This window comes from Salvelinus fontinalis, chromosome 16, assembly GCF_029448725.1.
Source record: "Salvelinus fontinalis isolate EN_2023a chromosome 16, ASM2944872v1, whole genome shotgun sequence".
Classification (NCBI taxonomy): Eukaryota; Metazoa; Chordata; class Actinopteri; order Salmoniformes; family Salmonidae; genus Salvelinus; species Salvelinus fontinalis.
In genome coordinates, this window is record NC_074680.1 from 45,633,223 (window position 1) to 45,646,034 (window position 12,812).

Here is a 12,812-nt window from a genome sequence, read left to right on the forward strand (position 1 = left end):
ACTCTACCTCAGACCGGGGCTGTACTCTACCTCAGACCGGGGCTGTACTCTACCTCAGACCGGGGCTGTACTCTACCTCAGACCGGGGCTGTACTCTACCTCAGACCGGGGCTGTACTCTACCTCAGGCCGGGGCTGTACTCTACCTCAGGCCGGGGCTGTACTCTACCTCAGGCCGGGGCTGTACTCTACCTCAGGCCGGGGCTGTACTCTACCTCAGACCGGGGCTGTACTCTACCTCAGACCGGGGCTGTACTCTACCTCAGACCGGGGCTGTACTCTACCTCAGACCGGGGCTGTACTCTACCTCAGACCGGGGCTGTACTCTACCTCAGACCGGGGCTGTACTCTACCTCAGACCGGGGCTGTACTCTACCTCAGGCCGGGGCTGTACTCTACCTCAGGCCGGGGCTGTACTCTACCTCAGGCCGGGGCTGTACTCTACCTCAGGCCGGGGCTGTACTCTACCTCAGACCGGGGCTGTACTCTACCTTAGACCGTGTGGCACACTCATTACACACGCAGGTAAAGAAGTAAGAATCCCTCAGTCTCTCGTTCCTGTCGTCCGTCGGGTAGAGCAGGTCAATGTAACTGTTGAAAATCTACACAGAGAGAGAGAGAGGAAGGGTTAACAAGACATCCACAGAGAGAGAGGAAGGGTTAACACGACCTCCACAGAGAGAGAGGAAGGGTTAACAGGACCTCCACACAGAGAGAGAGGAAGGGTTAACACGACCTCCACAGAGAGAGAGGGGAAAGGTTAACAGGACCTCCACACAGAGAGAGAGGAAGGGTTAACACGACCTCCACAGAGAGAGAGGAAGGGTTAACACGACCTCCACAGAGAGAGAGGAAGGGTTAACAGGACCTCCACAGAGAGAGAGGAAGGGTTAACAGGACCTCCACAGAGAGAGAGAGGAAGGGTTAACACGACCTCCACACAGAGAGAGAGGAAGGGTTAACACAACCTCCACAGAGAGAGAGGGGAAGGGTTAACAGGACCTCCACACAGAGAGAGAGGAAGGGTTAACACGACCTCCACAGAGAGAGAGGAAGGGTTAACAGGACCTCCACAGAGAGAGGAAGGGTTAACACGACCTCCACAGAGAGAGAGGAAGGGTTAACACGACCTCCACAGAGAGAGAGGAAGGGTTAACAGGACCTCCACAGAGAGAGAGAGGAAGGGTTAACACGACCTCCACAGAGAGAGAGAGGAAGGGTTAACACGACCTCCACACAGAGAGAGAGGAAAGGTTAACACGACCTCCACAGAGAGAGGAAGGGTTAACACGACCTCCACAGAGTGTCAGCGTGTGTGTGTGTGTCAGCGTGTGTGTCAGCATGTATGTGTGTGTGTGTGTGTGTCTGTGTGTGTGTGTGTGTGTCTGTGTGTGTGTGTGTCTGTGTGTGTGTGTGTGTGTCTGTGTGTGTGTGTGTCTGTGTGTGTGTGTGTGTGTCTGTGTGTGTGTGTCTGTGTGTGTGTGTGTGTCTGTGTGTGTGTGTCTGTGTCTGTGTCTGTGTGTCTGTGTCTGTGTCTGTGTGTCTGTGTGTGTGTGTCTGTGTCAGCGTGTGTCTGTGTGTGTGTGTCAGCGTGTGTGTGTGTGTGTGTGTCAGCGTGTGTGTGTGTGTGTGTGTCAGCGTGTGTGTGTGTGTGTGTGTGTGTGTGTGTGTGTGTGTGTGTGTGTGTGTGTGTGTCTGTGTGTGTGTCTGTGTGTGTGTATATTCAGGCCAGGTCTCACCTCGTCTCCAGGCTGGATGTCCTGCACGGCTCGTACCTCAGCCTCTGTCCCCTTATAGGTGACGATGACGTTAGGACTACAACTATGGTTCATCAATGCTACACTGGGGGGAGGAGAGAGGGAAGGGGGAGAGAAATGAAGATAATGATAAAGTCTCCATTCTCAATCATTGTGATTCTATCCTCCTCTTCCTCTTTCCGATCAGTTATTAATATCTCAATACTCAAAATGTCAAATCCAAGTGTGAACAGTTCCTATACTGCCATTGTATTGGTGTGAACAGTTCCTATACTGCCATTGGTGTGAACAGTTCCTATACTGCCATTGTATTGGTGTGAACAGTTCCTATACTGCCATTGGTGTGAACAGTTCCTATACTGCCATTGTATTGGTGTGAACAGTTCCTATACTGCCATTGGTGTGAACAGTTCCTATACTGCCATTGGTGTGAACAGTTCCTATACTGCCATTGCATTGGTGTGAATGGGTCCTGTACTGCCATTGGTGTGAATGGGTCCTGTACTGCCATTGGTGTGAATGGGTCCTGTACTGCCATTGGTGTGAACAGTTCCTATACTGCCATTGCATTGGTGTGAAGAGGTCCTGTACTGCCATTGCATTGGTGTGAAGAGGTCCTATACTGCCATTGGTGTGAACAGTTCCTATACTGCCATTGGTGTGAACGGGTCCTGTACTGCCATTGGTATGAATGGGTCCTATACTGCCATTGGTGTGAACAGTTCCTATACTGCCATTGCATTGGTGTGAAGAGGTCCTATACTGCCATTGGTGTGAACGGGTCCTGTACTGCCATTGGTATGAACGGGTCCTGTACTGCCATTGGTATGAATGGGTCCTGTACTGCCATTGGTATGAATGGGTCCTGTACTGCCATTGGTATGAATGGGTCCTGTACTGCCATTGGTATGAATGGGTCCTGACAGTGACGACGTTTTAGACTTACTCAGGGAACACAGCAGAGCCCAGGTGAGACAGCTCCTCATCCTCTATGGTGAAGCCATTACAGTTTACCTACAGGGGGAGGTAGAGAGACAGGTGGGAGAAGGTGAGGGGGGGTTGAAGGGGTACAGGGGGAGGTAGAGACAGGTGGGAGAAGGTGGGGGGGGGGGTTGAAGGGGTACAGGGGGAGGTAGAGACAGGTGGGAGAAGGTGGGGGGGGGTTGAAGGGGTACAGGGGGAGGTAGAGACAGGTGGGAGAAGGCGGGGGGGGGGGGGGGTAGAGACAGGTGGGAGAAGGTGAGGGGGGGTTGAAGGGGTACAGGGGGAGGTAGAGACAGGTGGGAGAAGGTGGGGGGGGGGTTGAAGGGGTACAGGGGGAGGTAGAGACAGGTGGGAGAAGGTGGGGGGGGGGTAGAGACAGGTGGGAGAAGGTGAGGGGGGGGTTGAAGGGGTACAGGGGGAGGTAGAGACAGGTGGGAGAAGGTGAGGGGGGTTGAAGGGGTACAGGGGGAGGTAGAGACAGGTGGGAGAAGGTGAGGGGGGTTGAAGGGGTACAGGGGGGAGGTAGAGACAGGTGGGAGAAGGTGAGGGGAGGTAGAGAGAGGTGGGAGAAGGTGAGGGGGATTGAAGGGGTACAGGGGGAGGTAGAGACAGGTGGGAGAAGGTGAGGGGGTTGAAGGGGTACAGGGGGAGGTAGAGACAGGTGGGAGAAGGTGAGGGGGTTGAAGGGGTACAGGGGGAGGTAGAGACAGGTGGGAGAAGGTGAGGGGAGGTAGAGAGAGGTGGGAGAAGGTGAGGGGGATTGAAGGGGTACAGGGGGAGGTAGAGACAGGTGGGAGAAGGTGAGGGGGGGTTGAAGGGGTACAGGGGGAGGTAGAGACAGGTGGGAGAAGGTGGGGGGGTAGAGACAGGTGGGAGAAGGCGAGGGGGGTTGAAGGGGTACAGGGGGGAGGTAGAGACAGGTGGGAGAAGGTGAGGGGAGGTAGAGAGAGGTGGGAGAAGGTGAGGGGGAGATAGAGACAGGTGGGAGAAGGTGGGGGGGTTGAAGGGGTACAGGGGGAGGTAGAGACAGGTGGGAGAAGGTGAGGGGAGGTAGAGAGAGGTGGGAGAAGGTGAGGGGGATTGAAGGGGTACAGGGGGAGGTAGAGACAGGTGGGAGAAGGTGAGGGGGGGTTGAAGGGGTACAGGGGGAGGTAGAGACAGGTGGGAGAAGGTGAGGGGGATTGAAGGGGTACAGGGGGAGGTAGAGACAGGTGGGAGAAGGTGAGGGGGGGTTGAAGGGGTACAGGGGGAGGTAGAGACAGGTAGGAGAAGGTGAGGGGGGTTGAAGGGGTACAGGGGGAGGTAGAGACAGGTGGGAGAAGGTGAGGGGGGGTTACATTTAAGTCATTTAGCAGACGCTCTTATCCAGAGCGACTTACAAATTGGAAAGTTCATACATATTCATCCTGGTCCCCCCGTGGGGAATGAACCCACAACCCTGGCGTTGCAAGCGCCATGCTCTACCAACTGAGCCACAAGTTGGTACCTCTCTACCTCCCCCTGAAGGGGTACAGGGGGAGGTAGAGACAGGTGGGAGAAGGTGAGGGGGGTTGAAGGGGTACAGGGGGAGGTAGAGACAGGTGGGAGAAGGTGAGGGGGGGGGTAGAGACAGGTGGGAGAGAGAGAGCAGACGTGTATTGCCAAATATCTCTACTCCTCGTGGTAGCAGACAATAAATGTTAGTGGGCTGTCCTGACTAATGTAATGAAACTAAAGGTTAAAGGTCAAGTACCTCAGGGCTGTCCTGACTAATGTAATGAAACTAAAGGTTAAAGGTCAGGTCCCTCAGGGCTGTCCTGACTAATGTAATGAAACTAAAGGTTAAAGGTCAAGTACCTCAGGGCTGTCCTGACTAATGTAATGAAACTAAAGGTTAAAGGTCAGGTCCCTCAGGGCTGTCCTGACTAATGTAATGAAACTAAAGGTTAAAGGTCAGGTCCCTCAGTGCTGTCCGGACTAATGTAATGAAACTAAAGGTTAAAGGTCAGGTCCCTCAGGGCTGTCCGGACTAATGTAATGAAACTAAAAGGTTAAAGGTCAGGTCCCTCAGGGCTGTCCTGACTAATGTAATGAAACTAAAGGTTAAAGGTCAGGTCCCTCAGGGCTGTCCTGACTAATGTAATGAAACTAAAGGTTAAAGGTCAGGTCCCTCAGGGCTGTCCTGACTAATGTAATGAAACTAAAGGTTAAAGGTCAGGTCCCTCAGGGCTGTCCTGACTAATGTAATGAAACTAAAGGTTAAAGATCAGGTCCCTCAGGGCTGTCCTGACTAATGGAATGAAACTAAAGGTTAAAGGTCAGGTCCCTCAGGGCTGTCCTGACTAATGTAATGAAACTAAAGGTTAAAGGTCAGGTCCCTCAGGGCTGTCCTGACTAATGTAATGAAACTAAAGGTTAAAGGTCAGGTCCCTCAGGGCTGTCCTGACTAATGTAATGAAACTAAAGGTTAAAGGTCAGGGCTGTCCTGACTAATGTAATGAAACTAAAGGTTAAAGGTCAGGTCCCTCAGGGCTGTCCTGACTAATGTAATGAAACTAAAGGTTAAAGGTCAGGTCCCTCAGGGCTGTCCTGACTAATGTAATGAAACTAATGGTTAAAGGTCAGGTCCCTCAGGGCTGTCCTGAGTGGGTGAGAAGTCTGGTGTCATTCAGGGGATTATGTCTGTGTGTTAACAAGACAGGTGGAGAGAGAGGGGGAGGGGAGAGAGAGATATACAGAGTGGAGAGAGAGAGATATACAGAGAGATATGCAGAGAGAGTGGAGAGAGAGTGGAGAGGAGAGTGGAGAGTGGAGAGAGACAGAGACAGAGACAGAGACAGAGACAGAGACAGAGACAGACAGGAGAGTGGAGAGAGAGAGAGGGGAGAGAGAGAGAGAGAAAGAGACAGAAAGAGGGAGAGAGAGAGACAGAGGGAGAGATTGGCTGTCAGCTGTTGACAGCCAATCCAGAGCAACTAGGATGTCAAAGCGCTGACATTGCACGGTGAGGCCACCTTCGAGTTAGTCTGTCTGACAACAAACTCAGTCTCCCTGACTTCAGAGTCTGTAAGGCTCCTTGATGTTGTAGGCGTTGATCATGAAGGGGGCCGTGATTTGTTTTACTGATTGGTTCTCCTCTATGTCTCTCACTCAAACCACACACCCAATCCAGACCACCAACATAGACAACCACACACCCAATCCAAACCACACACATAGACAACCACACACCCAATCCAGACCACCAACATAGACAACCACACACCCAATCCAGACCACACACATAGACAACCACACACCCAATCCAGACCACCAACATAGATGATGAGAGAACTAATCAAAGATCGGCTCATTTCAGTTTGAATACTGCATTTACAACAGCCTCCTGTCCAGATCAGTGTGTCACAGCTCTCCAACCCGTGGACCGCGTGAGTCGCGTCAGCCAGGCTACCCGTGGACCGCCTGAGTCGCGTCAGCCAGGCTACCCGTGGACCGCCTGAGTCCGTCAGCCAGGCTACCCATGCCCCACGTGAGTCGCGTCAGCCAGGCTACCCGTGGCCCACGTGAGTCGCGTCAGCCAGGCTACCCGTGGCCCACGTGAGTCGCGTCAGCCAGGCTACCCGTGGACCGCGTGAGTCGCGTCAGCCAGGCTACCCGTGCCCCACGTGAGTCGCGTCAGCCAGGCTACCCGTGACTGTGACCACAGCAGTAGTGATGATGCAGAGCTGCTGTAACATAGATGTATAAAAACTAGATCCTATCCTCCTTACCTGTCCAAAGAGCACAGTGAGGGTTTGGTCATCAGGGAAGTCTATGTGTTTAGAGTAGAAATGATGCAGTGCTGCTATATCTGTCTGGTTCATCTCATTCTTCTCACTGTCCAACTTATCCAGGTCTGAGAGAGAGAAAGGGGAGAGGGGAGAGAGGAGGTGGTGGAGGGGGAGGAGAGAGAAAGGGGGGAGAGAGGAGGAGGTGGTGGAGGGGGAGGAGAGAGAAAGGGGAGAGAGGAGGTGGTGGAGGGGGAGGAGAGAGAGAGGGGAGAGAGGAGGTGGTGGAGGGGGAGGAGAGAGAGAGGGGAGAGAGAGAAGGTGGTGGAGGGGAAGGAGAGAGAGAGGGGAGAGAGAGAAGGTGGTGGAGGGGAAGGAGAGAGAAGGTGGTGGAGGGGAAGGAGAGAGAAAGGGGAGAGAGAGGAGGTGGTGGAGGGGAAGAAGAGAGAAAGGGGAGAGAGAGGAGGTGGTGGAGGGGGAGGAGAGAGAAAGGGGAGAGAGGAGGTGGTGGAGGGGGAGGAGAGAGAGAGGGGAGAGAGGAGGTGGTGGAGGGGGAGGAGAGAGAGAGGGGAGAGAGAGAAGGTGGTGGAGGGGAAGGAGAGAGAAGGTGGTGGAGGGGAAGGAGAGAGAAAGGGGAGAGAGAAGGTGGAGGGGAAGGAGAGAGAAAGGGGAGAGAGGAGGTGGTGGAGGGGGAGGAAAGAGAAAGGGGAGAGAGGAGGTGGTGGAGGGGAAGGAGAGAGAAAGGGGAGAGAGGAGGTGGTGGAGGGGGAGGAGAGAGAGAGGGGAGAGAGAGAAGGTGGTGGAGGGGAAGGAGAGAGAAGGTGGTGGAGGGGAAGGAGAGAGAAAGGGGAGAGAGAAGGTGGAGGGGAAGGAGAGAGAAAGGGGAGAGAGGAGGTGGTGGAGGGGGAGGAAAGAGAAAGGGGAGAGAGGAGGTGGTGGAGGGGAAGGAGAGAGAAAGGGGAGAGAGGAGGTGGTGGAGGGGAAGGAGAGAGAAAGGGGAGAGAGGAGGTGGGGGAGGAGAGAGAAAGGGGAGAGGGGAGGAGAGAGAAAGGGGAGAGGGGAGAGAGGAGGTGGTGGAGGGGAAGGAGAGAGAAAGGGGAGAGGGGAGGTGGTGGAGGGGAAGGAGAGAGAAAGGGGAGAGAGGAGGTGGTGGAGGGGAAGGAGAGAGAAAGGAGGTGGTGGAGGGGAAGGAGAGAGAAAGGGGAGAGAGGAGGTGGTGGAGGGGGAGGAGAGAGAAAGGGGAGAGAGGAGGTGGTGGAGGGGGAGGAGAGAGAAAGGGGAGAGAGGAGGTGGTGGAGGGGGAGGAGAGAGAGAGGGGAGAGAGAGGAGGTGGTGGAGGGGAAGGAGAGGCAGAGAAACATTAATCTTCCTATTTCAGGTCATACACTGAACAACAATATAAACTCTACATGTAAAGTGTTGGTCCCATGTTTCATGAGCTGAAATAAAAGATCCCAAAATTGTTCCATATGTACAAAAAGCTTATTTCGCTCAAATGTTTGTGCACAAATTTCTTTACATCCCTGTTTGTGAGCATTTCTAATTTGTCAAGATAATCCATCCACCTGACAGGTGTCGCATATCAAGAAGCTGATTAGACAGCATGGTCATTACACAGGTGCACCTTGTGCTGGGGACAATAAAGGGCCACTTTAAAGTGTGCAGTTTTGTCACACAACACAATGCCACAGATGTCTCAAGTTTTGAGGGAGCGTGCAATTGGCATGCTGACCTCTGAATGTTAATTTCTCTACCATAAGCCGCCTCCAACGTTGTTTTAGAGAATTTGGCAGTACGTCCAACCGGCCTCACAACCGCAGACCGCGTGTAACCACGTCAGCTCAGGACCTCCACATCCGGCTTCTTCACCTGCAGGATCATCTGAGACCAGTCACCTGGACAGCTGATGAAACTGTGGGTTTGCACAACTGAAGAATTTATACACAAACTCTCAGGAACCGTCTCAGGGAAGCTCATCTGCGTGTTCGTCGTCCTCCCCAGGGTCTTGAGCTGACTGTAGTTCAGCGTTGTAACCGACTTCAGTGTGTAAATGCTCACATCTGATGAACACTGGCACACTGAAGTATGTAAATGCTCACCTATCATGGCCACTGGCACACTGAAGTGTGCTCTTCATGGATGAATCCTGGTTTGAACTGTACCGGGCAGATGGCAGACAGCGTGTAAGGAGTTGTTTATGCGAGAGGTTTGCTGACGTCAACGCTGTGAACAGAGTGCTCCATAATGGTGGTGGGGTTATGGTATAGGCAGACATACGCTACGAACAACGAACACAATTTCATTTTATCGATGGTAATTTGAATGCATAGAGATACCGTGACGAGATCCTGAGGTTCATTGTCGTGTCATTCATCTACCACCATCACTTCATGTTTCAGCATGATAATGCACAGCCCCCATGTCGCAAGAATCTGTACACAATTCCTGGAAGATGAAAATGTCCCAGTTCTTCCATGGCCTGCATACTCACCAGACATGTCACCTAATGAGCATGTTTGGAATGCTCCGGATCGACGTGTACACCAGCGTGTTCCAGTTCCCACCAATATCCAGAAACTTCGCACAGCATATTGAAGAGGAGTGGGACAACATTCCACGGTTCACAATCAACAGCCTGATCAACTCTATATGAAGGAGATGTGTCACGCTGCATGAGGCAAATGGTCAGACCAGATACTGACTGGTTTTCTGATCCACGCCCCTCCCTTTGTTTTAAAGTATCTGAGAACAACAAGATTCATATGTGTATTCCCAGTCATGTGAAATCCATAGATTAGTACCTAATGAATTTATTTTAAAAAAAATGGACAGATTTCCTTATATGAACTGTAACTCAGTAAAATCTTTGAAATTGTTTGGTTTATATCTTGTGTTCAGTGTACTTTAGTCGTCTATAACACAACATATGAGTCAGATGTTTTCTTGTTGGCACAATGAGGACAGACCTAGACTAGCCTGGACCCAGATCTGGCTGGGCTCTTGTCAACTACATTGCTGTCGGCATAAAGTCCCTCTGGATAAGAGCCTGCACTGTTGGTTAGAGCCTGTAAGTAAGTGAGGTCTACTACACCTGTTGTATTCAGCATTTCACTGTAAGGTCTACTACACCTGTTGTATTCAGCATTTCACTGTGAGGTCTACGACACCTGTTGTATTCAGCATTTCACTGTGAGGTCTACTACACCTGTTGTATTCAGCATTTCACTGTGAGGTCTACGACACCTGTTGTATTCAGCATTTCACTGTGAGGTCTACTACACCTGTTGTATTCAGCATTTCACTGTAAGGTCTACTACACCTGTTGTATTCAGCATTTCACTGTAAGGTCTACTACACCTGTTGTATTCAGCATTTCACTGTAAGGTCTACTACACCTGTTGTATTCAGCATTTCACTGTGAGGTCTACTACACCTGTTGTATTCAGCATTTCACTGTGAGGTCTACTACACCTGTTGTATTCATCATTTCACTGTGAGGTCTACTACACCTGTTGTATTCAGCATTTCACTGTGAGGTCTACTACACCTGTTGTATTCAGCATTTCACTGTAAGGTCTACTACACCTGTTGTATTCAGCATTTCACTGTGAGGTCTACTACACCTGTTGTATTCAGCATTTCACTGTGAGGTCTACTACACCTGTTGTATTCAGCATTTCACTGTAAGGTCTACTACACCTGTTGTATTCAGCATTTCACTGTGAGGTCTACTACACCTGTTGTATTCAGCATTTCACTGTAAGGTCTACTACACCTGTTGTATTCAGCATTTCATTGTGAGGTCTACTACACCTGTTGTATTCAGCATTTCACTGTGAGGTCTACTACACCTGTTGTATTCAGCATTTCACTGTAAGGTCTACTACACCTGTTGTATTCAGCATTTCACTGTAAGGTCTACTACACCTGTTGTATTCAGCATTTCACTGTAAGGTCTACTACACCTGTTGTATTCAGCATTTCACTGTGAGGTGTACTACACCTGTTGTATTCAGCATTTCACTGTGAGGTCTACTATACCTGTTGTATTCAGCATTTCACTGTAAGGTCTACTACACCTGTTGTATTCAGCATTTCACTGTGAGGTCTACTACACCTGTTGTATTCAGCATTTCACTGTGAGGTCTACTACACCTGTTGTATTCAGCATTTCACAGTAAGGTCTACACCTGTTGTATTCAGCATTTCACTGTAAGGTCTACTACACCTGTTGTATTCAGCATTTCACTGTAAGGTCTACTACACCTGTTGTATTCAGCATTTCACTGTGAGGTCTACTACACCTGTTGTATTCAGCATTTCACTGTAAGGTCTACTACACCTGTTGTATTCAGCATTTCACTGTGAGGTCTACTACACCTGTTGTATTCAGCATTTCACTGTAAGGTCTACTACACCTGTTGTATTCATCATTTCACTGTAAGGTCTACTACACCTGTTGTATTCAGCATTTCACTGTAAAGTCTACCTAAACCTGTTGTATTCAGCATTTCACTGTAAGGTCTACTACACCTGTTGTATTCAGCATTTCACTGTAAGGTCTACCTACACCTGTTGTATTCAGCATTTCACTGTAAGGTCTACTACACCTGTTGTATTCAGCATTTCACTGTGAGGTCTACTACACCTGTTGTATTCAGCATTTCACTGTGAGGTCTACTATACCTGTTGTATTCAGCATTTCACTGTAAGGTCTACTACACCTGTTGTATTCAGCATTTCACTGTGAGGTCTACTACACCTGTTGTATTCAGCATTTCACTGTGAGGTCTACTACACCTGTTGTATTCAGCATTTCACAGTAAGGTCTACACCTGTTGTATTCAGCATTTCACTGTAAGGTCTACTACACCTGTTGTATTCAGCATTTCACTGTAAGGTCTACTACACCTGTTGTATTCAGCATTTCACTGTGAGGTCTACTACACCTGTTGTATTCAGCATTTCACTGTGAGGTCTACTACACCTGTTGTATTCAGCATTTCACTGTAAGGTCTACTACACCTGTTGTATTCAGCATTTCACTGTAAGGTCTACTACACCTGTTGTATTCAGCATTTCACTGTGAGGTCTACTACACCTGTTGTATTCAGCATTTCACTGTGAGGTCTACTACACCTGTTGTATTCAGCATTTCACTGTAAGGTCTACTACACCTGTTGTATTCAGCATTTCACTGTAAGGTCTACTACACCTGTTGTATTCATCATTTCACTGTAAGGTCTACTACACCTGTTGTATTCAGCATTTCACTGTAAGGTCTACTACACCTGTTGTATTCAGCATTTCACTGTAAGCTCTACTACACCTGTTGTATTCAGCATTTCACTGTGAGGTCTACTACACCTGTTGTATTCAGCATTTCACTGTAAGGTCTACTACACCTGTTGTATTCAGCATTTCACTGTGAGGTCTACTACACCTGTTGTATTCAGCATTTCACTGTAAGGTCTACTACACCTGTTGTATTCAGCATTTCACTGTGAGGTCTACTACACCTGTTGTATTCAGCATTTCACTGTGAGGTCTACTATACCTGTTGTATTCAGCAGTTCACTGTAAGGTCTACTACACCTGTTGTATTCAGCATTTCACTGTGAGATCTACTACACCTGTTGTATTCAGCATTTCACTGTGAGGTCTACTACACCTGTTGTATTCAGCATTTCACAGTAAGGTCTACTACACCTGTTGTATTCAGCATTTCACTGTAAGGTCTACTACACCTGTTGTATTCAGCATTTCACTGTGAGGTCTACTACACCTGTTGTATTCAGCATTTCACTGTGAGGTCTACTACACCTGTTGTATTCAGCATTTCACTGTGAGGTCTACTACACCTGTTGTATTCAGCATTTCACTGTAAGGTCTACTACACCTGTTGTATTCAGCATTTCACTGTAAGGTCTACTACACCTGTTGTATTCAGCATTTCACTGTAAGGTCTACTACACCTGTTGTATTCAGCATTTCACTGTGAGGTCTACTACACCTGTTGTATTCAGCATTTCACTGTGAGGTCTACTACACCTGTTGTATTCAGCGTTTCACTGTAAGGTCTACTACACCTGTTGTATTCAGCATTACACTGTAAGGTCTACTACACCTGTTGTATTCAGCATTTCACTGTAAGGTCTACTACACCTGTTGTATTCAGCATTTCACTGTGAGGTCTACTACACCTGTTGTATTCAGCATTTCCCTGTGAGGTCTACTACACCTGTTTTATTCAGCATTTCCCTGAAAGGTCTACCTTACCTGTTGTATTCAGCGTTTCACTGTGAGGTCTACTACACCTGTTGTAT

At 49.5% G+C, this 12,812-nt stretch overlaps 1 protein-coding gene across 2 annotated transcripts in view; it reads right to left on the reverse strand.

The window, feature by feature from the left end:
• LOC129813244 (N-lysine methyltransferase SMYD2-A-like) overlaps positions 1 to 12,812 on the reverse strand; it is a 62,537-nt gene that overhangs the window by 14,975 nt on the left and 34,750 nt on the right. For both annotated transcript variants that reach the window (XM_055865542.1, XM_055865543.1), the window contains exons 5-8: positions 6,490 to 6,614; positions 2,703 to 2,770; positions 1,739 to 1,841; positions 491 to 601 (exon numbers count right to left, since the gene is read on the reverse strand). In XM_055865542.1, coding sequence (XP_055721517.1) covers positions 491 to 601; positions 1,739 to 1,841; positions 2,703 to 2,770; positions 6,490 to 6,614 — 407 coding nt within the window. The remainder of the gene's footprint in view (positions 1 to 490; positions 602 to 1,738; positions 1,842 to 2,702; positions 2,771 to 6,489; positions 6,615 to 12,812) is intronic.